Source organism: Oncorhynchus masou, chromosome 28, assembly GCF_036934945.1.
Source record: "Oncorhynchus masou masou isolate Uvic2021 chromosome 28, UVic_Omas_1.1, whole genome shotgun sequence".
NCBI classification, from domain to species: Eukaryota; Metazoa; Chordata; class Actinopteri; order Salmoniformes; family Salmonidae; genus Oncorhynchus; species Oncorhynchus masou.
This window is the reverse complement of record NC_088239.1, coordinates 49,458,680-49,483,644: the sequence shown is the minus strand read 5'-3', so window position 1 is coordinate 49,483,644 and position 24,965 is coordinate 49,458,680. Positions and strand designations below refer to the sequence as shown.

At 42.9% G+C, this 24,965-nt stretch overlaps 1 protein-coding gene across 1 annotated transcript; it reads left to right on the top strand.

The window, feature by feature from the left end:
* Window positions 1-1,704: 1,704 nt before the first annotated feature.
* On the top strand, window positions 1,705-23,574 carry LOC135517790 (ran-binding protein 3-like). The gene is made up of 14 exons (XM_064942390.1): window positions 1,705-2,133; window positions 13,547-13,605; window positions 13,717-13,747; window positions 13,873-13,944; window positions 14,285-14,347; window positions 15,608-15,673; window positions 15,815-15,912; window positions 16,739-16,836; window positions 17,111-17,183; window positions 17,318-17,402; window positions 17,577-17,698; window positions 17,793-17,913; window positions 18,035-18,379; window positions 19,095-23,574. Exons 1-14 carry the CDS (start codon window positions 1,923-1,925, stop codon window positions 19,139-19,141), a joined length of 1,491 nt encoding a protein of 496 aa, XP_064798462.1. The 5' UTR covers window positions 1,705-1,922; the 3' UTR covers window positions 19,142-23,574.
* Window positions 23,575-24,965: the final 1,391 nt, after the last annotated feature.

The following is a 24,965-nucleotide window of genomic DNA, read 5'->3' as shown; positions in this document are numbered from 1 at the left end:
AATAAGTTTTATGCATCTACTAATATGAATCAATGCTCTGTGTCACCATATATGCTGTAGTGTCAATAATAAATAAGTAGGACAGCTACTATGGGAACTTGGGAAGAGTGGGAATAAAGTTGCAGCACAAGGTGAAGTTGCCAGCAGCACTCTTTGCTCTCATAAAGCAAAGGCTACACAGAGCACTTATCCTTATCCTGTTTCTCCCTCATGATTTGGGGAAAGAATCCAACAACAATTGAAAGCAAGCTCTCTCTGGACATTTCCCAAAGTTCAAGCTAAGCATATTGCAAAAGTCCAAGCCAAAATAAGGCATTATACGAAAATACTTAGAGGTTGCTCAACTGCCATCCAAAAGGTTAGAGAGATGCATATAACTCAATTACAGTAGGCATGGCTACTCATTCCCTACACTCTTTATTATTATTTTTTTTTTTTTTACCTATTTGGTTACTGAAAAAGACTATTCTGTGTGACCTACTTGGATTCGGGTGATCTTGGGCAAAGTTCCATAAGAGTGTGGTGATAAGGCAATAACACATTGAGCAGGGATCGTCAACTAGATTCAGCTATTTTTTTCTTGTGTGGAAGGTCGGGGGCCCGGAACATAATTACATATAATTTGTAGACTGCAAATTGACCGCAAGAAGCCGAAACAGATATCGTATTTGACTAAAACATAATAATTTCACATCTTGCTTACGTTTGTATAAGATCACCTGTCTTTCTCTCTATTATGTGTGGAAATAGTTGGGAACAGACTCCTGAAATTAAAACACCTGGAGCTGATTTCCTGGTGTTTTTTTTTTTACAGTCTTTATGTCCAACAATTAAAAAAGTTTTTTTGCTCAGTACTTGGGGGGCCAAATAAAACCAGCCGTGGGTCACCAGTTGGGGAACCCTGACATAGAGCATCATGCCCATGTTCATTCATGTTTTTATGGAACAAAACCTTTGGAATTTCCGCAGTGACAAATGTACCTTTTTTTTGTCAAAAGAGAGTTTAGGCACTTCTAGAGCAATGGTAGATACATGCTATTTTCTTGATGTGGTATTATACCTCCTCAATTATGAGTCACATAATGAAGGAGGTATAATACAACGTAAAGAAAATATACTCATAAAATGTAATCTTATCTTTAAATAATTAAAACACTGCAATATCAATAGTGATATATTAGCAAAGATAATCTTCTTTGCTTTATTTAATTGGGCTCCTTGGTGGGGAAGAGGTCTAAGGCGCTGTGTCTCAGTTCTAGAGGTGTCACTATAGACACCTTGGTTCATATCCAGGCTGTATCACAACCAGCCGTGATTGGGAGTCCCATAGGGTGGCACAGTGTTGTGCCGGTGTAGGCTGTCATTGAATATAATAATTTTTTCTTAACTTACTTGCCTGGTTAAGTAAATAAGAAAATTACTTTACCATTCGTTTTGACTGAAGTAGGTCCTTTGCATATCTGCTCTAGTTATCCTGTTATAGTATTACTTGCCACGTGCTCTTTTGGAGTAATTACCTATGTTGGTATAGATATAGATTCCAATCTCTAGATGCTTTCCGTTAAGCTTATGTTTTTTAATGCCATTTGGAGTGCATTCATTTAAGTACAGTTACCACCGCACTATAAACTGGTTGAGGGGGTTAACCTGGTTTATGTCGCTCACCACGCCCACATTTTCCAAGCAGACAGGAGCCACAATGTGGTGCACGCTCGGTAGTGAACACCGTATATGACTGTTCATTCATAAACACAGCGAAGGCAAACTGACTGACAGTTGAATCGAGAGTAAGAAAATCAACAATTCCGGACAATCAAGCTTTTGACACCAAGAGAGCAAATCACCACTTTTATCTGGGCGTTTCTTCCTTTTCTTGAGGTTGTGTTTATTTCACTAGTTTGTCACAGCTTCAGATCCGAAGAATGAGAGGGAATCTTTCCCCGAACGAAGATATTTCAGCGTATTATTCAATGATGCCAGTCTCGGACTTCCATGAAAATGTTCCCTGTACGGTGGAGCCCGCGGAGAGTGTCTGTGGAGCGGCAGAACCTGTCACCTCCAGACTGCGGATGGAGAATACTCCTCTGGCGCAGGATAGAGGATGCGCGCAGGACGTAGCTGAAGAGTTAAAGGGTAAAGTTGTCATTTCATCTCACCTTTTCAATAGTCACTTTAACAGGTCTTGACTGTTAGACAATAATCTAAATGTAATTGTATACTTAAGACAAAAATAAATGTATTGCCATAACGCTACACAGTACTGTTATACTTAAGACAACAATAAATGTATTGCCATAACGCTACAGTACACAGTACTGTTATTCCCTATATTCTCAATGTGACATGCCTTTTAATAGGCCCTGCTGCAAAAATTGAACTCATACACCCAAAAATACATAGATTTCTGATTTTTTTTACTGTGTCACATATCATGTGATCATCTTTGCTCTTACAGTAGTGACATTTATATTTAATCCTATGTAACAGTAACAGTATTATTTCCGTTCCTCTCCACCCTAACCTGGGCTCAAACCAGAGACCCTCTGCACACATCAACAACAGGCACCTTGGAAGCATCGTTACCCATTGCCCCACAAAGTCCGCAGCCCTTACAGAACAAGGGAAACAACTACTTCAAGGTCCTCAGAGCGAGTGACGTCACGGATTGAAACGCTATTAGCGCGCACTACCGCTAACTAGCTAGCCATTTCACATCGGTCACACACACACACATACACACACACTGTAACCTGATGCAGTATCTCTAGGGTTCTTGTTTAACTTCATAGAGCACACAAGCATAGACTTTCTGTGGGCTCTAGTCAGGTTCTTATCTCAGGCCTGTAAAAGGTGGGAGGTATCAGTAAATACACTATATATACACAATTATGTGGACACCCTTTCAAATTAGTGGATTCGGCTATTTCAGTCACTCATGTTCCTGACAGCTGTATAAAATCAAGAACACAGCCATAGACAAACATTGGCAGTAGAATGGCCTTACTGAAGAGCTTAGTGATTTTCCAACAAGTCAGTTCATAAATTTCTGCCCAGATAGAGCTGCCCAGTCAACTGTAAGTGCTGTTATTGTGAAGTGGAAATGTCTAGGAGCAACAACGACTCGGCCGCGTAGTGGTAGACCCTAGAAGCTCACAGAATGGCAGAGCCAAGTGCTGAAGTGCGTAAAATATTGTCTGTCCATGGTTGCAACATTCACTACCAAGTTCCAACTTCCTCTGGAAGCAATGTCAGCACAATAACTCTTCATTGGGAGCTTCACAAAATGGGTTTCCATGGCGTTCTCTGGAGTGATGAATCACTCTTCAACATCTGGCACTTCGTTGGACGAATATGGGTTTGGTGGATGCCAGGAGAACACTACCTGCCCAAAATGCATAGTGCTAACATTAATGTTTGGTGGTAGGACCCTTAATTCCAGTGAAGGGAAATTTTAACGCTACAGCATACAATGACATTCTAGACGGTTCTGTTCTTCCAACATTGTGGCAACAGTTTGGGGAAGGCCCATTCCTGTTTCAGCATGACAATGCCCCCGTGCACGAAGTGAGGTCCATACAGAAAGGTTTTGTTGAGATTGGTGTCGAAGAACTTGACTGGTCTGCACAGAGCCCTGACCTCAACCTCATCTACCACCTTTGGGATGAATTGGAACGTAGAGTGCGAGCCAGGCGGTATCGCCCAACATCAGTACCCATCCTCACGAATGCTCTTGTGGCTGAATGGAAGAAAGTCCCCATAGCAATGTTTCAACATCTAGTGGAAAGCCTTCCCAGAAGAGTGAAGGCTGTTATAGCAGCAAAGGGGGTATCAACTCCATGTTAATATCCGTGATTTTGGAATGAGATGTTTGACAAGCAGGTGTCCACATACTTTTGGTCATGTAGTGTAGCTGATCAATCAGCACTGATGATATCGCTGATGAGAGCTTCCACACAACTATGAAGCATGGAAGCTTTTTTAGAGCATCCCTCTGGCTGTAAAGAGAAACAATCGGCATGCTGATTTTATGGGAAATGATGCAGCAGGATGAATGTATGGTTCAGTAAATGAACTGATTTATAATACTGCTTGGATCTTAATACATTTAATGTTGATGCTCTTGAACCAAGCCTGTAAACTTTGTCTAACCTATAGGGATGAGTTGACATTCTATGGCGGCAGGATATTCATCTTCAGCTCAGTGTCATTCAGGAATGAAGTGAGTTCATTGGAGAGAAGTACTGTATGTGCAAGATATGATCAGATCTCATCTCAGGAGTTGTGGTTTCACTTACCCCCTGTGACTGAGATCTCAGTGAGTTAGATATGCCCGTGCCCATAGTTGGAGGTTGTAAGCAGCCTCGCATTCTTATGGGGCGAAGCGCTCTGTTTAATAGCCTGTTAGAGGCCCAGTCTGGCTTATCCCCCTGCAGTCAGAGAGCATCCAGGGGGTCTCCAGGACTGTCTGTGTGTGTGTCTGTGTGTTTAGATTTGTAGAGCCTTTGGAGGGGGTCCTTGGCTGGAATCTGGGGAATAGCAGAGTCACAGTTTTCTTGCAGTATTTCCTGTTCTACATTAGAATGATACCTCAACTTGTTCCTTAAACGGTATCTAGTCCCGATGCACAATTAGGAAAGTCGTCTGTCTTTTATCAGGAAGAGTAAGATAGAGGCAATTCCACGGTGACAGAGAATATTTTACAAAAACACATTTACTTGAAGAACAGCGCAGATGCAAAGTTTGGTAACAGACTGACGGTTTGTGCTGTTTCGTGTGACGTCATTCTGTTACCGAACACTGCATCGACACTGTTCTTCAAGTAAATGTGTTTTTGTAAACATCTATGTGGAAATGGTTAAAAATAGTCCTTTTGCATAGAGTTGGTTTGTTTAACTTTGCAATCATTGGGTTTTGTTTGACATACGGTTAGCGTGGAATTGCCCATAGTTCATTATGAGTTCATGGTCGTTCTGTACAACAGAGCTAAATTTAACTGACATGCGTGGAGTGTTTGTGTGCAAAGCAATTAACGTATATTGGTGAGTGACACTTATTAGTTGTGGCCAGTGGCTGCTGAAATGCACACTGTAAATATAATTTTGTTAAGTTCACGAATCCAGAACTCACATTCTTGTAGAAGATGAATGCTGTTTTTGTCTGACTAGTTTATATCCATGTCTGTAACCATCTGCCTGCCCATTATGCCGTGATGCAGCTGTATGCTGGCCATGTTTTCTGTTTGTGGTCTTTCATGTTGGTTTTTCTAATGTAATCCCAGCTCCCTAAATGAAGCCCAGATGTACTGCTAGACTGAGCTATTGGTGTGTTCTTGTTTGGGCGATCTGAGAACAGTTATTGTAACCACTAACCACTGCAACCCCAATTGGGCCCGCAGCCAGCAAGTGTGTGAATAGAGGCTCTCTTCGCATGGAACATGTGACAGTAGGTACGCTCTATCAGGGGGAAGACAGGGGGAGGCAAGGCAGAGTTATGAGGGGGATGGTGGCTTGGTGGGGGTGGGCCCTCTGCCCCTTTAAATGAAATGTTTCCATATTTCTTTGAAATATGACCTAAAATTACTTTTTTTTAAATTACAAAAGTGTAATTAAGTATGTTAAAAAACTGCTTTTCTCTGTTGGAATGGTGTGGGCGTACCCCAAGGAAAGAACGGTGTGGGCGTACCCCAAGGAAAGAACGGTGTGGGCGTACCCCAAGGAAAGAATGGTGTGGGCGTACCCCAAGGAAAGAACGGTGTGGGCGTACCCCAAGGAAAGAATGGTGTGGGCGTACCCCAAGGAAAGAACGGTGTGGGCGTATACCCTTGATAAAAAAAATATTTATGCGAGTAGACCCCTGATTGGCCAGCTCATATTTGTGACCAAAGCATACTGTAAATTGGAGAAAACCTCAGGAGTATGACAGTTTGAGGTGGGGTTTCCTCCAATGTACAGTATGCTTTGGCCACAAATATGAGCATAGGAAGAATCAACAACATTATTAGGTATGAGATAACAGAATATGAACTTTTAAACGTTAGATTTTCACTGGACAGTTAATTTAACCCAGACTAGCCCCTGAGTGGCATTCTGGAGTCCAGAGTGGCCCGGTCTGAGGCAGCTTAGGGTAAGTGCCCCCTCCTCTCCCCCATTCCTGCTCCTAACAGAGACAAGGACATTTCTGAAACTGTGCATGTGTTTGTGTGTGTTCAATGGGCTCTCCTCTGGGTATCTTTGTCAGGGCAGAGGTTTGTGGAGCCCAGCTACAGCTCGAAGAGAAGCACACTGCCTCTCTACAGTTCCATTACATTCACCCTAGCAGAGGACAGAGAGACCATACTTTAACAAACAGTTCCAATCTTTTACCTGTGTATTCCAAAACCAGGAACTAGGGAACATCAAACAATAATATTTTATACAAAATCTGGATGAAAAATGTATTTTAACCAAATTAAAGTATTACCCATGGAAAAGCTACATGGATCGCTTTGAGTAGGCTTACTGTTGTTTTTGCCTCTGCTGCTGAAAGGCTCTGCTAAAGCAGTGTGAGGTATCTATAGTAAAGACAAGTTGGTGTTTCTTCCTTATACAGTCTGCAATAGAATGGTTTAGCTGTGAGTCAATACAAGTGTTTGGCCTATGTAGGCCTGTACCACATGGCTGTACCGTGTGGTTATTGTTTCTGCAGGGTGGATTAGCTGTGCGGGCATGAATATGTGCTGTATGTGTTTCTGCCTGTGCTAATCTCCGAGCCCGGATGCCTGGTCATCACAGGGTTGGATGGAAGACCAACGTGACTGAGGGAGAGCACAGCACACAGATCCCATGATGATTCAGCCATCCATCATTCTCTCTGCTGTGTTCTCCTGACCTTGGTGTCGTTCAGCTAGTACACAAACACACACACACACACACACACACACACACACACACACACACACACACACACACACACACACACACACACACACACACACACACACACGAGGCAGACATAACTGAAGGAGATCAAAACACAACGACACACACATACAGCTTGTCCTGTAGCAGGGCTGAACACATCTACAGTAGCAGCTATCTCTGTTGTGAAGCTGAACTGCTTTATCAAAGGGCAGCTTTGTCTTGGTTGGATCTCATCATGATAGATGCGTTCATTCACTATGAGAGGTCTCAGGATTGATTCACTTTTGCGCTGAGCATGGACAGGGCATGTGCATCTCTATTGACGTCACTCTTCATAGATCACCATTGTGTGGTCCTCTTCTCTGAGTGACTGGAGCTTCCCACTGCCAGATTGCAGTGCTCCTCAGCTTTTTCTACCAGAGACAGGCATGTAAGGGGTTTTTCTGAGGATCACTTTTAAATAAAAACTTGAACTTGAAAATGTATTAAGTTATGTCATTAACTTAGACAGACCTTATCCGCAATATTCCAGGGAATTGTCTGAGTGCGTGCTCTTTTAAGCTCAAAGGAAGCTAGCTTCTTTTCTTTTTAATTTCCTATTTGGCAACAGTTTTAATAGTGTTTATTTAATACCCTCCTCTCTAACTTATGCAATGACCCTTGTAATCCGTGCTGTGGAAAATAATCGTCTTTCATAAAGAGTTGGCCTGCCTGCTGCTCTCTGGCGTTAGCCTGACAGTGCTTATTGGCTCATGACGTGTGATACGTAGGGCCCTCGGCCGAGGTTAGGTGCTGCCTAACCTCTGGATGAGCTGGCTGACCTGTGGACCCTCAGACCTAAGGTAACAGCAACAATACATAGTTACTATAACACTGAGAGAGTGTCTGCCCATACAGAGGATAGGAGAGGAGGAGGGGTGTAGGGGAGGAAGAGGAGAGAGAAGGAAGGAAGAGGAGGAAAGTTTGGGGAAGAAGAGTCGAGATGGGTGGAGATGCAATGTGTAAAAAAAAAACGTCAGTATGTCTGGGTTGTCTGGGGTGACCAAACTCAACTGTGAGTAGTATGGTACATGACCTGTGAATAAGTATTTTCACACAGTAGCGATGACGTGCACGTACAACATCACCTATATGTCAGGTAGGATACACAGTGCTGCTATTATGTTAAGTAGACAGTTGACACAGCAAAAAACACACTACTGTATACACGGATGATCACCTCTCTACGCTGTGGCTTCCAGTACATATTCTGAGTAACAGGCACTTGTCTCTGGCATCACTGACGTGTTGGAGTGGTGTGTAAAGTATCATTCCATTTGTCGTGCCCTGCTGTTTGTCTAATGTAGGTCATGTGATTGGAAGTCCTCAGAGTTGGATTCTAGTGGGGTCTGATTTCCCCAGGTCACAGAGGATTGCGGATGTGGCAGAAATAGCCTCAGATGAAGCATTACTGTACTTTTTAGCTTTCAAGGAAAGCTGAACAACCACATAAATGCAAGAAGCAACACACATTTCAATGTTAATCAGTGCATGCCACAATAATCTGTTGCATCTGAACAGTCAATAGTCATTAGAATAGGGTGCTTACACAGTAGACCTGGGTGAACTCCAAGTGATCATCTGTCACTGACTGAAGTGTGAACACCATCTCTCTCCATGCCCAGAGTGAGCACATTCTCTGACACAGTACTGGCAAATCTCAAGGTATATGTGAATGGACCACATGACAACATTCATTCCTATGAAGACTTGGTAGCGCATTGAAGCCAAATGAAGTCGGTTAAACCCTTAGCTTACAATTTCCACCCCCGCAGAAATCTCATTAACATAATACAAAAATCTCATCAAAATCCGTGTGTTTAAAAGCGATATCAGTTTGTTAGCATGGGCTGCGTCTCAATCCACCACATCCGCCGATGTCGCCCTTCCGCTTCTACGGCAGAAGGTGGCAGAGCGAGAGCGGTGTCTGTCAGACCATGAGACATCCCGAAAATCGCTCTTCTCACCAAAACATCTGTAGGTTCCTAATGGTACTACAAAGTACTATGACCACGACTCGATTGAAAGCTGAGACTCTCAACAGCACAATGGTGTTTTGCTCTCGGACACCCACAAGCCTCACAAGAAGGACTTCGTTACCAGTTAAAAAATGGAAGTTTATATGGAGATATTTTAGTGTGTTAAATAAGGAGATAAATACACACACATTTATTTATATATATATTTATATATATATATATATACATTGCACAAAAAAAAGGGTATACTTAAACAACACAATGTAACTCCAAGTCAATCACACTTCTGTGAAATCGAACTGTCCACTTCGGTAGCAACACTGATTGACAATACATTTCACATGCTGTTGAGCAAATGGAATAGACAACAGGTGGAAATTATAGACAATTAGCAAGACACCACCAATAAAGGAGTGGTTCTGCAGGTGGTGACCACAGACCACTTATCAGTTCCTATGCTTCCTGGCTGATGTTTTGGTCACTTTTGAATGCTGGCGGTGCTTTCACTCTAGTGGTAGCATGAGACGGAGTCTACAACCCACACAAGTGGCTCAGGTAGTGCAGCTCATCCAGGATGGAACATCAATGCGAGCTGTGGCAAGAAGATTTGCTGTGTCTGTCAGCGTAGTGTCCAGAGCATGGAGGCGCTACCAGGAGACAGGCCAGTACATCAGGAGACATGGAGGAGGCCGTAGGAGGGCAACAACCCAGCAGCAGGACCGCTACCTCCGCCTTTGTGCAAGGAGGAGCAGGAGGAGCACTGCCAGAGCCCTGCAAAATGACCTCCAGCAGGCCACAAATGTGCATGTGTCTGCTCAAACGGTCAGAAACAGACTCCATGAGGGTGGAATGAGGGCCCGACGTCCACAGGTGGGGGTTGTGCTTACAGCCCAACAGGACGTTTGGCATTTGCCAGAGAACACCAAGATTGGCAAATTCGCCACTGGCGCCCTGTGCTCTTCACAGATGAACGCAGGTTCACACTGAGCACATGTGACAGACGTGACAGTCTGGAGACGCCTTGGAGAACATTCTGCTGCCTGCAACATCCTCCAGCATGACCGGTTTGGTGGTGGGTCAGTCATGGTGTGGGGTGGCATTTCTTTGGGGGGCCGCACAGCCCTCCATGTGCTCGCCAGAACTGAAAAAATGGGCATGCAAAATTATTCAGCCCCTTTACTTTCAGTGCAGCAAACTCTCTCCAGAAGTTCAGTGAGGATCTCTGAATGATCCAATGTTGACCTAAATGACTAATGATGATAAATACAATCCACCTGTGTGTAATCAAGTCTCCATATAAATGCACCTGCACTGTGATAGTCTCAGAGGTCCGTTAAAAGCGCAGAGAGCATCATGAAGAACAAGGAACACACCAGGCAGGTCCGAGACACTGTTGTGAAGAAGTTTAAAGCCGGATTTGGATACAAAAAGATTTCCCAAGCTTTAAACATCCCAAGGAGCACTGTGCAAGCGATAATATTGAAATGGAAGGAGTATCAGACCACTGCAAATCTACCAAGACCTGGCCGTCCCTCTAAACTTTCAGCTCATACAAGGAGAAGACTGATCAGAGATGCAGCCAAGCTCAGGTGGGAGACTCTGTCCATAGGACAACAATCAGTCGTATATTGCACAAATCTGGCCTTTATGGAAGAGTGGCAAGAAGAAAGCCATTTCTTAAAGATATCCATAAAAAGTGTTGTTTAAAGTTTGCCACAAGCCACCTGGGAGACACACCAAACATGTGGAAGAAGGTGCTCTGGTCAGATGAAACCAAAATTGAACTTTTTGGCAACAATGCAAAATGTTATGTTTGGCGTAAAAGCAACACAGCCCATCACCCTGAACACACCATACCCACTGTCAAACATGGTGGTGGCAGCATCATGGTTTGGGCCTGCTTTTCTTCAGCAGGGACAGGGAAGATGGTTAAAATTGATGGGAAGATGGATGGAGCCAAATACAGGACCATTCTGGAAGAAAACCTGATGGAGTCTGCAAAAGACCTGAGACTGGGACGGAGATTTGTCTTCTAACAAGACAATGAGCCAAAACATAAAGCAAAATCTACAATGGAATGGTTCAGAAATAAACATATCCAGGTGTTAGAATGGCCAAGTCAAAGTCTAGACCTGAATCCAATCGAGAATCTGTGGAAAGAACTGAAAACTGCTGTTCACAAATGCTCTCCATCCAACCTCACTGAGCTCGAGCTGTTTTGCAAGGAGGAATGGGAAAAAATGTCAGTCTCTCGATGTGCAAAACTGATAGAGACATACCCCAAGCGACTTACAGCAGTAATTGCAGCAAAAGGTGGCGCTACAAAGTATTAACTTAAGGGGGCTGAATAATTTTGCACGCCCAATTTTTCAGTTTTTGATTTGTTAAAAAAGTTTGAAATATCCAATAAATGTCGTTGCACTTCATGATTGTGTCCCACTTGTTGTTGATTCTTCACAAAAAAATGCAGTTTTATATCTTTATGTTTGAAGCCTGAAATGTGGCAAAAGGTTGCAAGGTTCAAGGGGGCCGAATACTTTCGCAAGGCACTGTATATGTGTGTATATATATATATATATATATATATACATATATATATGTGTGTGTGTATATATAGGTGGTTTTTTATCTTACCTTTATTTAACTAGGCAAGTCAGTTAAGAACAAATTCTTATTTTCAATGACGGCCTTGGAACAGTGGGTTAACTTCTTGTTCATGGGCAGAACGGCAGATTTGTACCTTGTCAGCTCGGGGGTTTGAACTTGCAACCTTCCGGCTACTAGTCCAACGCTCCAACCACTAGGCTACCCTGCTGCCCCAGGTGTGTATATATATGTGTGTATATTTTTGTGTATATATACATGTACGTACATATTTAAACATATATACGTACATATATATATATATATACACACATACATATATACACACATACATATATATACACCTTCGTTGTTTTGGCTAATAGCAGTAGTGCCAAATTCAATGTTTCATCCAATAATAAAATAAAACAAGTTTGGGTACCTTTGTTAAGGGATCTTAAATTCAAAATCAAATAGCTCAATGATCCTTGGTATGACCATCTTTAAAGAATTCAACATGTTAACTTAGACAACTTTATATCGGAGATGTGCCTGTCGTTTACACACGTATCTGACCTCTCATTGGCTAGAATGGTCCTACCTGATCTTGCCTCCTCCCGACCGCCTTTTTAATTTTTTTTAATTTTACCTTTATTTAACCAGGCAAGTCAGTTAAGAACAAATTCTTATTTTCAATGACGGCCTTGGAACAGTGGGTTAGCTGCCTGTTCAGGGGCAGAACGACAGATTTGTACCTTGTCAGCTCGGGGGTTTGAACTTGCAACCTTCCGGCAACTAGTCCAACGCTCCAACCACTAGGCTACCCTGCCACCCCTTCCATTTTTGAATATTTTATTTTTTAATTGTAAGAACAGACACTTTCTTGTCAATATAATGCATAATCTGTGGCGCAGTTTGAACTTCTCCAGGAAGTGACATTGCAGGCTTGCTCAGTGCTGCCCCCTCTAATTGAGTAACTCAAGTTGAAGGCCAGCCTGGAGACTGCAGGCTGCCATTAGCAACTAAATTATCCTTAACTTCTTCTGGGTGAGATTTTAAAATAATTTGTTGAAGGACATCTTTGGTAAAAAAAAAATATTTACACAAAGGTTTCCATTTTTCTATTCATTATCATGGGGAGCTTATTTTCTGTAAACAATGCCCGCTGTACCACGGTGTTCCTTGAACTTCCGTGGCTTCAATGAGAGGGGGCAGTCGTTCTCCTCTGGAATTAACACACCAAAAGACATTACTCACTGACTCCATGTAGAGTTCATAGCACAAGGTCAGATCAGTGACAGAGTCCCTGTGTATTTATAGCCTCCAGACAGGTCAGTTTTACCCATGGCCAAGCCTTGGCGTCTGCTGCCTAGCTGGCTCACACCTCCACTGCTATCCCATCACTCACCCCTTCCACGGTGGGCCTGTCCCCAGCTCCCAGAGCCCCTTGTCAGGCTGTGTGGTTACATAAGAGGCCTTGGATGTCAAAGCCTCCATTCATTAGGATAATACATTGAGGTGGGATGACAATTGACATCTCCAGAACTGTGGGCGAGCCTAGCGATCTCACTGCTCTTTGGGCCGTTGTGCAGATTTTTCCTGCAATTGTGACATTTCAACTTCTTGGCTGTCATCCTTTGCATTGTGAGTGGATCTTTGGTAATAGTTGTTTAGCTGGCTGTGTATTTTGAGAGTTTATTTAGGAATAATAGTTTGTGTGTAAATTACTCATATTCAGAACAGCTTTACTGTTCCTAGCATCACATTTTAGGTTCTTGGCAGAACAGTGTGTACTGACAGCTCACAGATTCAGACCCATTTTCCTAGTTACGTCTTTGTGGTTTCAGTGGCAAAATTAAGAAAAGCGTTTTCCTATTTGAATTTAAGTTAAAAATCACACGATGCACACCAGATGATGCCATTGGAAAAACAAATATTCCGCTATCTTTTTGACTAAAAAACATTTTAAAAAGTCCCTGATTCAGTCATATCAAACTGCAACAAGGAGAATTCCCTCTAACTGTGCTATTATTCGTCTTTTTACAGAAAAAACTGTGCTTGCCCCACCAATGTTCATCTTTCAAAAGAAAACCCCATCCATGAAGGTAAACGTTGTACCCTAATAATTGGTAGGCCTACAATGTTGACAGGATGCAAATGCATGATGTGGAACAAATCACGTAATGAAAGAGTAATCATAATAATTTTGTTTTCAGAGAAGCGCAGAGAGATGGGAGGAGGACTCAGGTAAGCATCATAACTTGCCGCTGCTGCGTGTCATAACAGTGAACCATTTTGATAGATGATTTCTTTGTTACTTTCTATTGCATGGACAGTCGTGCTTCTGCATCTTTTTCTTGTTCTCCATATAGTTATGGGAATCAGTCCAAACAAACGAGTCAGATCGCTCACCTACCCTAACCCGAACAACAGAATCAGGAAAGGTGAGTTTCCACTGTCCAGTACACACACACACACACATAAGTACTGGTGCATAACACCCGACATAATGCCTTTTCCTCCATGTTTCTTTTGTTCCTTTGGTAAAGGAGATGTATCTGTAAGACCTCTATTAAAATTGCACCTTTATACTGTGTACAAGGTATTATGAAACATATATGGTTTACATAATTAACTTTTTCTCATGACGAAGGACCTTGTATTGTGGTGGGATTGGTTGGCGGCGTTGTCAATCATTGACTAGAATGATTGGCCTGTGATTGGCAGTGTGGTAATCCAACCAATCAAGGTCTTATGCATTGTTTCACTCTGTATCTCGGACAGGCTCCTGTGACGGCAGTAGACGAGTGCGATCATGCTCTCTCTCTTTCCCCCCGCGTCCTCCAGGTAAACAAAAATCCCCTCCTACACATTTGCGATCTCTCCTCTCTATCATCTCTCTAAAGGGCCCTACACACTTAACGCAAACCACGAAAGCGCAGCGACGGAGCGTTGTGTTTTCACACATAGTTCTACGTACTTTTGTGTGGCTTACAGTTTGGAACGGACCGTGTACGAGGCTCTGTCGCTCTGTTTGCGAGATTTGTGTCCCCTAAACCAGGGATTCCCCTTCTAGCATTGGGGAATATGGGCACAAGCACGGTTCATGACACAAACTGTTCTCACCCCTCTTGTTCGAGGGGAGAATTATGCAGGTTTAAAGCTTATTTAATGAAATTCTACACATTCTGTCATGGGGTGCAAAGAACATTTTGCAGTTTTAAAGCAAATTTTCTTTCAATTCTAAACATTTTGCCATGTCTAATGTGTATTCATGTGATATGAGTGACAAATTACAACAATATCTATGGGCAAAAAAATACATGTTAGCTGACCTGACAAGTTATAAATAGCTCTTTAAATTATGCAATGACGAGGAATTTTTTATTTTACTAGGCCAGTCATTTAAGAACAAGGCCTTGGAACAGTGGGTTAACTGCCTGTTCAGGGGCAGAACGACAAATTTGTACCTTGTCAGCTCGGGGATTTGAACTTGCAACCTTTTGGTTACTAGTCCAACGCTCTAACCACTAGGCTACCCTGCCTGAATGGATGATACACTACCCAATTTCAGTTGGGAAACCACTGCCCTAGGGCATACATTGCCCACGCAAATAAGTGGCAACTGAGTCAGGCTGCTTAATTCCTTGACTCACCTGGAGATGATTGTAGCCTTAATAAAACTGGGATCTTAATGGGATAAAATATCTCCCCATCTATTAAACGAACCGAAGCAGTGCATCATGGTCAAACTCTCTTAAATATTTTCTGTTTATGTTCAGTGCCAGTATTCCCTGTAGGTCCATACATTCCAGTCACACCATCCCTGTCAGGGCCTCAGATTCCCAGCAGCCACTTCACAGCAGCCCCTGGTATCTCTTTCCCTTAATCCGTTTCAGTTTCACTCTGTCACTGCAGCCCTCACCTGCTCATCACAAATCACCACCATGACCCACTAGTGCACATGACCCACCCATGTGGAAACCTCACTGCTCAGTGTTGGCGATGTATGTTGTCATGTGCCAAATCTGGCGGTCACTTTGACATAAATCTGGGTCACATTCTAACTTTAACCATATGATATGCATATGATATTCTCTCTCCTAGTCTCAAGATCAAATGTCTTCATGCCCTCAAATCTCTGCAGCCAGACCAACATTTCCCAAAACAAAGGTTAGTTTGTATTGTCTGGTGTTATGTTTATCTTTAAGGGGGCTGAACAAAAAGACTTCCAATTCCCTGAACGACTCGTATTTAATCCATATCTGATCGTAAGGCTGACTTTAAAGGACATCGTTCCCTCTCTCTTTATAGTGTCACCTCTGAACAGGGTCAGAAGGTCATTACTTCAGCCTGCACGTCTCCTCGCCCCTCAGCCCAGGAACAACATCTCACAGTCACACCTATCTGAGGTATTCCACAACTCTTCACCTACCCCCGTCACGCATCAGTAAAGCCCTGTGCTTCTCTCTCTTGACACGTGTCGCACACCCTGGTGTTAGGCTCATGGCTTTGTCCTCCTGAGCTGGCACCTGTGAACACTGGTGTACCGGACACTCCCGCAGCACTGCAATCTGCAAGGTTTGAATTTCCAACTTGATTTACTGAACAAGTAATTACGGTATTGCCAACAGTCAAAAAATGGGAGCATTTCAGCACCGTGTATAGCTTCGTGAAATGTTTAGCTTAACATGAGAGAATGACAACCAAATAGGCCGAACTCCGACCTTGCAGGGGGGTCCTGAGAAACTGCGTTATGTCTGTGCCTGTGAACAAGCAGGTGTTGTCCTACAAGGCCTGACAGAGTGAAACAAGAACATTCTCAGGTAAAAAATTAAGAGTGAAAACTCGCTCAGGCCTTAAAAGTATTTAAATAGTAAAACACTTGTTCCCCTCAGTTGTGGTTGCATCACTACCTGAGGGACCAACATGTTTTTCTCAGAGAAACGTATTCACGCACTGCCTGAGAGTGGGAGGATGCAGGTTTATAAACCCAAACTCCAAAACGGGTTTGAATCAGCATCAGAATGCTTACCACACTGACACTGAATAGCTTTCTTTCTACTCCCAAACTTGCCACATTAACACACAATTATATAATACGTTTTGGCTGCAATTTATTTTATATTTACATAAAGGTTGTGTTGAGTTCTTTGACTCAAGTGGCCATTACTGTAATTTATCAGAAATACAATAAAACTGTAAAACAAAAGGTTTGCATTGTATTTTGTCCCACAGGTCAGCCATGACCTTTCAGACGATTGCTGCAGCGTCACAACTGACCACTCCTCCACTGTGAGTGTATTACATCTGAAGACGTTCCCTCAAGTTCACAGGTATGCAGGGCACCTGGTTTAATATAATATTAGTGATGTTTCACTGAAGTGATTTTATAAATCTATTTATGGCAGGGTTTAGTTACTTAAATCAGGGTAGTTAGTGTTCCGAGTTAACTTCCAGACCCAGGACTGGACAGCCTTGCTTTAATCCAGAGACCCTGACTGTGGTGTTGGGTTTTGTTTCCTCTGTCAGAGCTACGTGGTGTCAGAGACACAGTTTAGTTCCCAGCAATGATTCTGAACCTGCTGACCTCTGGTTCACCCTCTACAGATTGAAGGCAGACACTATTACCTCAGACAGGGTCCAGTTTGTATTTGGGGAAAACATGGGCGCGAGAGTTTTGGTGAGTTCAGGAAACCTTTGAGCACCAATGACATACTTATAAAGTAGCAAGTTTGCATATGACTATAAAACATAACTGTGTTACAAAATACATTGCATTTACAGAAATACTTTAACTTTCTCGCCCTCATATAGAGACCACAGAAATTGCCCAGCAGTGAACATTCTGATTGCAGCTCCTCTAATTCTGATTCCTCCACCTTTGAGACAAGGCATAAAGGTAAATCATTAGGGGCGTCATTGGATTTGCATGGGTACACATCTCCAGTCCTGGTCCACCAGACTACGCCCTACAGGACTAGAGTTGTGCACCTCGGTTCTAATAGCAATTGACTGCCTCTTAGTGTATGCCTTTCAGAACTGCAGCTGAAGTGCGGTCTGTGGTTGTTGATAGGTGCTGTGTGGAGCAGCCTGAGGGAGTCTGCTGCAGCTTACACAGAGTCCTGTGGGAGGCAGCGTGTGCTCAGGCGGGTTCAGCTGTTCACTGGGGAGGAGAAGGAGAGCAATGTGGTCCAGGTGAGGACCATGTTATGTTGAAATAGGAAATGTTCAATATGCTTATTGCTAGAGCAGTGATGGTGATGTACCTTTTTAAATACCTTTCTTTTAGCTGACCTGCAGACTGTTTGTTCTGGAAAATGGAACTCAGGCATGGAATGAGCGAGGGAGAGGAGTCCTGCGACTCAATGATCTAATGGCAGGGACCAAAGGAGGGCTGCAGTCCAGGATAGGTGAGTTTACGATGAAGAAGACTACTATTCCACTCTCTCTGACCAACATCCGCACGTCTTTCTGTAATTCTCTCTCATCCTCAGTACATCTCTCACACCTGCCTCCCTCCGATCAAAACAGTGATGAGGCACCAGGGCAGTCTGAAAGTCATCCTCAACACTAAGCTCTGGCCCCACACACACCTGCGTCGCCCCGCCCGTCGGAACCTCCAGGTGACGGCCACCGACGTGGAGACCCAGGCCATCCGGGTGTTCCTCATCCAGGCCAGCGCCAGGGACGTGGCTCGCCTCTACGTAGCCATCCACCATCGGCTGGTAGCCCTACGGTCCAGTGCTGCTGGGAGGGAGGCAGGGGGCAGGACCAGGGAGGGACACTGCAACAGTGAGAATGAGGAAGAGGAGGAGCAGGAAGAACAGAGACAACGGCAAGAACGAGAAGGGCTGCTAGTGACACGATTACGACCTGGTAAGAGTGAATAGCAACAGGGATAAGGATTTATCATACAGTTATGAGATTATCCCTTGCTCTTTCGCCAACTCGCGTATATGGCTATGACTAAATCCAATGTTTAGCTCATTGTTTTTCCTGTGTAAAGAAACGTGGGTTTGGAAATTGTTTGCATAGTTTGAGTAAGGGAAAAACCCGTCCGTCCTCCAGTGCATGTCTGGTGGGTAGTCACATGTCACTAATCCCCAGTCCATGTTCCAGAGGGAGGGAGCTGTTAGCAGGTGCTAGTCTCTCTCAGACGCCACATAAAACAGAGTATCATGGTGGATTACATTCCTAAAAGTCCCAGGCCTAAAAAGATTAGCTTTGTTTTGTTTGTTTTAACCTTAGTGAAAAAGAGAAGAGGACGAAGTCTTGCTGTTTGTTATTCCTCGCAACAACTTCTCCTTCTTCAGCCTCTTTAAACTTGCATGTCAACAAGACACCTAAAGATTAAGCTAAGATTAACCCCATATAACCTACCCCTGCATAAATCACATTCCAGTGATGGGCAACTTATGTCCTCTGAAGCCACAACATATGTGCTGTCAATGTAAAAACTGAGACCTGCAAGGCATAAATTCATCTTGAACCCCTAACATCACCATTTACCTGAGAAAACAGAGTTACGGTATTAAAATCAGAGTTTATTTCCCTTACACACCTCTCATAATGTGTCTCTCTCCTTTTGCAGTGGTTTCTGATTGGATACACAGTAAACCCAGTTTGGAATCTTGGTGACATGACATTATACTGACCTGGACCATGCAACAGTTTGTGGTGTCATCACATCTGAACAGAACTTTTAACCATCATGGAACAAAACATCAAGAGACAGCTTTCAAAAATAAATACTAGCATTTACTGAGCTACCATGATTACCTTTTGCCAAAAGAACATACATTACATGACCAAAAGTATGTGGACACCTGCTTGTCGAACAGCTGATTCCAAAATCATGGGCATTGATATGGAGTTGGTCCCCCCCCCCTTTGCTGCTGTAACAACCTCCACTCTTCTAGGAAGGCTTTCCATGTGATGTTGGAACATTGCTGAAAGGCCTTGCTTCCATTCAGCCACGAGCATTAGTGAGGTCAGGCACTGATGTTGGCCGATTACGCCTGGCTCGCAGTCGGTGTTCCAATTCTTCCCAAAGGTGTTCAAAGGTGTTTGAGGTCAGGGTTCTATGCAGGCCAGTCAAGTTCTTCGACACCGATCTTGGCAAACCATTCTGTATAGACCTAGCTTTGTGCATGGGGTCATTGGCATGCTGAAACATGGAAGGGCCTTCCCCAAACTTGCCACAAAGTTGGAAGCACAGAATCGTCTAGAATGTCATTGTATGCTGTAGCGTTAATATTTCCTTTCACTGGAACTAAGGGTCCTGGCCTGAACCATGAAAAACAGCCCCAGACCAATATTCCTCCTCCGCCAAACTTAACAGATGGCACTATACATTCATGCAGGTAGCGTTCTCCGGGCATCCGCCAGACCTAGATTTGTCCGTCGGACCACCAGATGGTGAAGCGTGATTCATCACTCCAGGGAACGCGTTTCCACTGCAGAGTCCAATGGCGGCGAGCTTTACACCACTCCAGCCGACGCTTGGCATTGCGCAGGGTGATCTTAGGCTTGTGTGCAGCTGCTCGGCCATGGAAACCCATTTCATGAAGCTCCCGACGAACAGTTATTGTGCTGACATTGCTTCCAGAGGCAGTTTGGAACTCAGTGAGTGTTGCAACCGAGGACAGAATTTTTGCTGAGGCGTTGTTGTTCCTAGACCAGGGTTCCCCAATTGGCGGCCCACGTACGGTGGTTTTATATGGCCCTCCGAGTTTCTGAGCCAAAAAAATAAACCAAAATTATACACTTAAAATATATTGTTGAACATAAGACTAAAAACAAAGATATCAGCTCCAATTTATTTTAATTTTGGAAAATCTGTTCTAGTATTCCAACGCATAATATAGAAATGTGATCGTATACCAAGGTAAGTAAGGTTTGAAATTGTTTTAGTCAAATATTATATCTATGAGATTAATTGCAGTCAATTTGCAGTCTACAATTGATCTTTAATCATGACCTGGTCCTCCAACCATCTGCTGAGGAAAAATAAATAAATAGGCCCGTGGCTGAATCTCGTTGATGATCCCTGTCCTATACATTTCCACTTCACAATTACAGCACTTACAGTTGAACAGCGCTAGCAGGGCAGAAATTTGATGAACTGACTTGTTGGAAAGGTGGCATCCTATGACAGTGCCACATTGAAAGTCACTGAAATCTTCAGTAAGGCTGCCAGTGTTTGTCTATGGAGATTGCATGGCGGTGTGCCTGATTTTATATACCTGTCAGCAACGGGTGTGGCTGAAATAGCAGAATACACTAATTTGAAGAGGTATCCACATACTTTTGTGTATAAAGTGTACCTTTGTGTTGACATAACTATATTGCTGTACTTAGTTGTGTACTTTACCAAATTGTGGCAGTGTGCAAGGAGAGGGTATACTGCCACATTTTTATTATGCATTTATAATGAATAAGTGCTATTTGTGGCCGAGGCACCCACATTACTTACTGGAAACCTATTTGGAATGTTTCCAAAATATTTTGTTATTCTATATTTTAGGGGGGAAAACTTTAACAATGTTTAGATCTTTCACTACAAATATATTATTAATGTCTTTACTTACAGTGCCTTCAGAAGGTATTCAGACCCCTTGACTTTTTACACATTTAGTTAGGTTACAGCCTTATTCTAAAGTTGATTAAATAGTTTGCTCCCTCAATCTATACACATTAACAAAGCAAAAATGGGTTTTAAGAAATGTTGGCACATTTATTAAAAATAAAAAACAAATATATTTACGTAAGTATTCAGACCCTTTACTCAATACTTTGTTGAAGCACCTTTGGCAGCGATTACTGCCTTGAGTCTTCTTGGGTATGGCGGCAACCAGCTTGGCACACCTGTATTTGGGGAGTTTCTCCCATTATTCTCTGCAGATCCTCTCAAGCTCTCAGGTTGGATGGGGAGCGTCGCTGCACAGCTATTTTCAGGTCTCCAGTTCGGTCAGGATGTTAGGGTCATTGTCCAGTTCTAAGGTGAACCGTCGCCCCAGTCTGAGGTCCTGAGCGCTCCGAAGCAGGTTTCTATCAAGGATTTCTCTGTACTTTGCTCCGTTCATCTTTCCCTCAATCCTGACTAGTCTCCCAGTCTGTGCTGCTGAAAATCATCCCCACTGTGTTCTTGGGGACCTTCAATGCTGCAGAAATGTTTTTTACTTTTTACCCTTCCCCAGATCTGTGCCTCGATACAATCCTGACAGAGCTCTAAATCAAATCAATGTTATTGGTCACATACACATGGTTAGCCAATGTTAATGCGAGTGTAGCGAAATGCTTGTGCTTCTAGTTCTGACAGTGCAGTAATATCTAACAATTCCCCATCTACCTAATACACACATCTAAAGGGAGGAATAAGAATATGTACATATACAGTGGGGCAAAAAAGTATTTAGTCAGCCACCAATTGTGCAAGTTCTCCCACTTAAAAAGATGAGAGGCCTGTAATTTATCATAGGTACACTTCAACTATGACAGACAAAATTAGAAGAAAAAAAATCTAATCACATTGTAGGATTTTTTATTAATTTATTTGCACAATTGGTGGCTGACTAAATACTTTTTTGCCCCACTGTAAGTAAATATATTGATGAGCAGCTTAGGCAAGGTGCAATAGCTGGATAAGGTACAGTATATACATATGAGATGAGTAATGTGAGATGTTAACATTATTAAAGTGGCATTGTTTTTGAAGTGGCATTTATTAAAGTGGCCAGTGATGAGTCTCTTTGTTGGCAGCAGCCTCTGAGTTAGTGAGGCCTTGAGATAGAAGCTGTTTTTCAGTCTCTCGGTCCTAGCTTAGATGCACCATGTACTGACCTCGCCTTCTGGATGGTAGCGGGGGGAACAGGCAGTGGCTCGGGTGGTTTTAGTCCTTGATGATCTTTTTGGCCTTCCTGTGACATCAGGTGCTGTAGGTATCTTGGAGGGCAGGTAGTTTGCCCCCGGTGATGCGTTGTGCAGACCGCACCGCCCTCTGGAGAGCCTTGCAGTTAAGGGTGGTGCAGTTGCCGTACCTCTACGGACAATTATTTTGCCCTCATGGCTTGGTTTTTGCTCTGACATGCACTGTCAACCGTGGGGCATTATGCAGACAAGTGTGTGCCTTTCCAAATCATGTCCAATCAATCGAATTTACCACAGGTGGACTCTAATCAAGTTGTAGAAACATCTCAAGGATGATCAATGGAAACAGGATTCACTTGAGCTCAATTTTGAGTCTCATAGCAAAGGGTATGAATACTTAAAAAAAAGTGCAAACATTTCTAAAATGTTTTCGCTTTGGCATTATGGGTTTTGTGTGTAGATTTGAGAAACAAGGCTGGAACTTAACAAAATTTGGAAAAAGTGAAGGGGTTTGAATACTTTCCAAATGCACTGTATTTTATATTTATCTGCTTCTGGTAATATCACCATGTTATGTGAACAGTTGATTGTGAATGATAAACTCTAAAGTTGTATCAGCAAATCAGTTATCATAATTTTTAATGGTTGTTGTGGGTGGCGCTGAGCTGATTTTACTGAGTCCTAGAGCCTAGTAGACCTGCTTTCATCTATGCAGTGTTTTCAGTGAAGGAAAGATGACAAAGGTAGGCCACTTTGTACAATGTGTGCCAAATTAATAGCCTCTCTACTGCTGTTTTTCCTTCACGAACACTAATACATGTAGGTACGGGTGAGGTATGAATTAGTGTGTCTAACAACAATAAAAATAAAAATAATGGCAAAATGAGTCAAAATGAGTAATATAAATCGTATAATGTATCAGTTTCACTATGCCACATAAAATTCAAGATAGTTGAACAGATTGTCAATACCATGGCATCAGGCTGAACTGATATACAAAACAACAATTGATGCATCAATTACTTATTTTCAATTTAAAGGCTCGGAACCTTTTTTTTACATTTGTAGGAGAATATAACACATTAAATATGGTAAAAGATAATACAAAGGAAAAAAACAATAGTTTTTTGCAAATTTTTTGAAATGCAAGAGAAAGGTCTTAATGTATTATTCCAGCCCATGTGCAATTTAGATTCTGGCCACTAGGTGGCATCATTGTATGGGCACTGTTTTAGACTGATCCAATGAACCATTTCACTTCTGTTCAAAATGGTGTATCAAGACTGCCCAAATGTGCCTAATTTGTTTATTAATAACTTTTCATGTTTAAAACTGTGCACTCTCCTCAAACAATAGCATGGTATTCTTTCACTGTAATAGCTACTGTAAATTGGACAGTGCAGTTAGATTAACAAGAATGTCCTGGGAAATGTTCTTGTTACTTACAACCTCAGGCTAATGCAATTAGCATATGTTAGCTCAACCATCCCGCAGGGGACCCACCGATCCTATTACATACAACTGTCGCTCCAAAAATAATGCTCAGTATATGGGGAGTATTCAGCCCGGTACAGACTCTGCAACAGAATCAATAGAGCATCTCTTTTGGTGCTGTCCACCGGTGGCTTGTTTTTGGAGTCAGGTCCAGGAATGGTTGTTATGCCATAATCTCAGGGTGCGGTTGGACATCAACTGTATTGCTGGGGGATTTGAAGGACCACAGTCGGTCAATAGGTAATATCGTCGTGCTCTTGGGTTAAATGTGTATTTATGGGGCAATTTCGGCAGAAATGTTGCAGAAGGGGAGGTTCAAGTCCCTAGTGAGACCCCTTGGGGAAGATGGATTGATCTGTGGCTGTCTGAAGGGTGGAATTGATGATTTTTGGAACAATTATATACGCAAATGTACAGTATAAATGTTTGAGGTCCTGCAATCAGGGGTGATGTTTTGTAGTTTGGTTTCATGCTATGAGCGGCTGATCCTGGTAGTTATGGGTGCGCTCGCTTCCATGCTCGCCCGGGTGTCGGGGCGAGGCTTGATTCTTCACGCCCATGGAAAATCCCTTTGGGCTGGGGTCTTGCTGGCGTCTCAGGACAGGTGTGGGCGAGCGCACCCTCTGACCAGAGCACCCACTTTGGTAGTGCTAATTTGTATTGTCTGTATTGTTATAAAATAATGGTGAGGTTCCATTCATATTGCTCTCAAATTTCTAGTCCTTTTCAGGTGACAAAGGAAATTAGTTTAGGAAAAGAAACTATAGAGTGGTGAGGAGGAGGAGCTTCGCGGACACTTTGTGTCCGGAAATAATTTGGCCATTCATTGTAGTCATTGCACTCTTTAGAGTTGCTATTTTCTCATGTCAATTAACTCGTGACATTCCTAAATTACGCATTACTCAACAAATACGATAGTCAAGGTCAGCTGAACATTTCCGACTGGTCTTGGAACTGTGACAATGGGCATCCTGGCCCCGCTTGGTTCGATGAGATATCTACTGATTTCCCCAACACAGCCATATATGTACACAATATTGTACCTTTTTAAAAATGTTTTAAACCCTACGCCAATGACGCCAGTGGATCTCAAAACTGA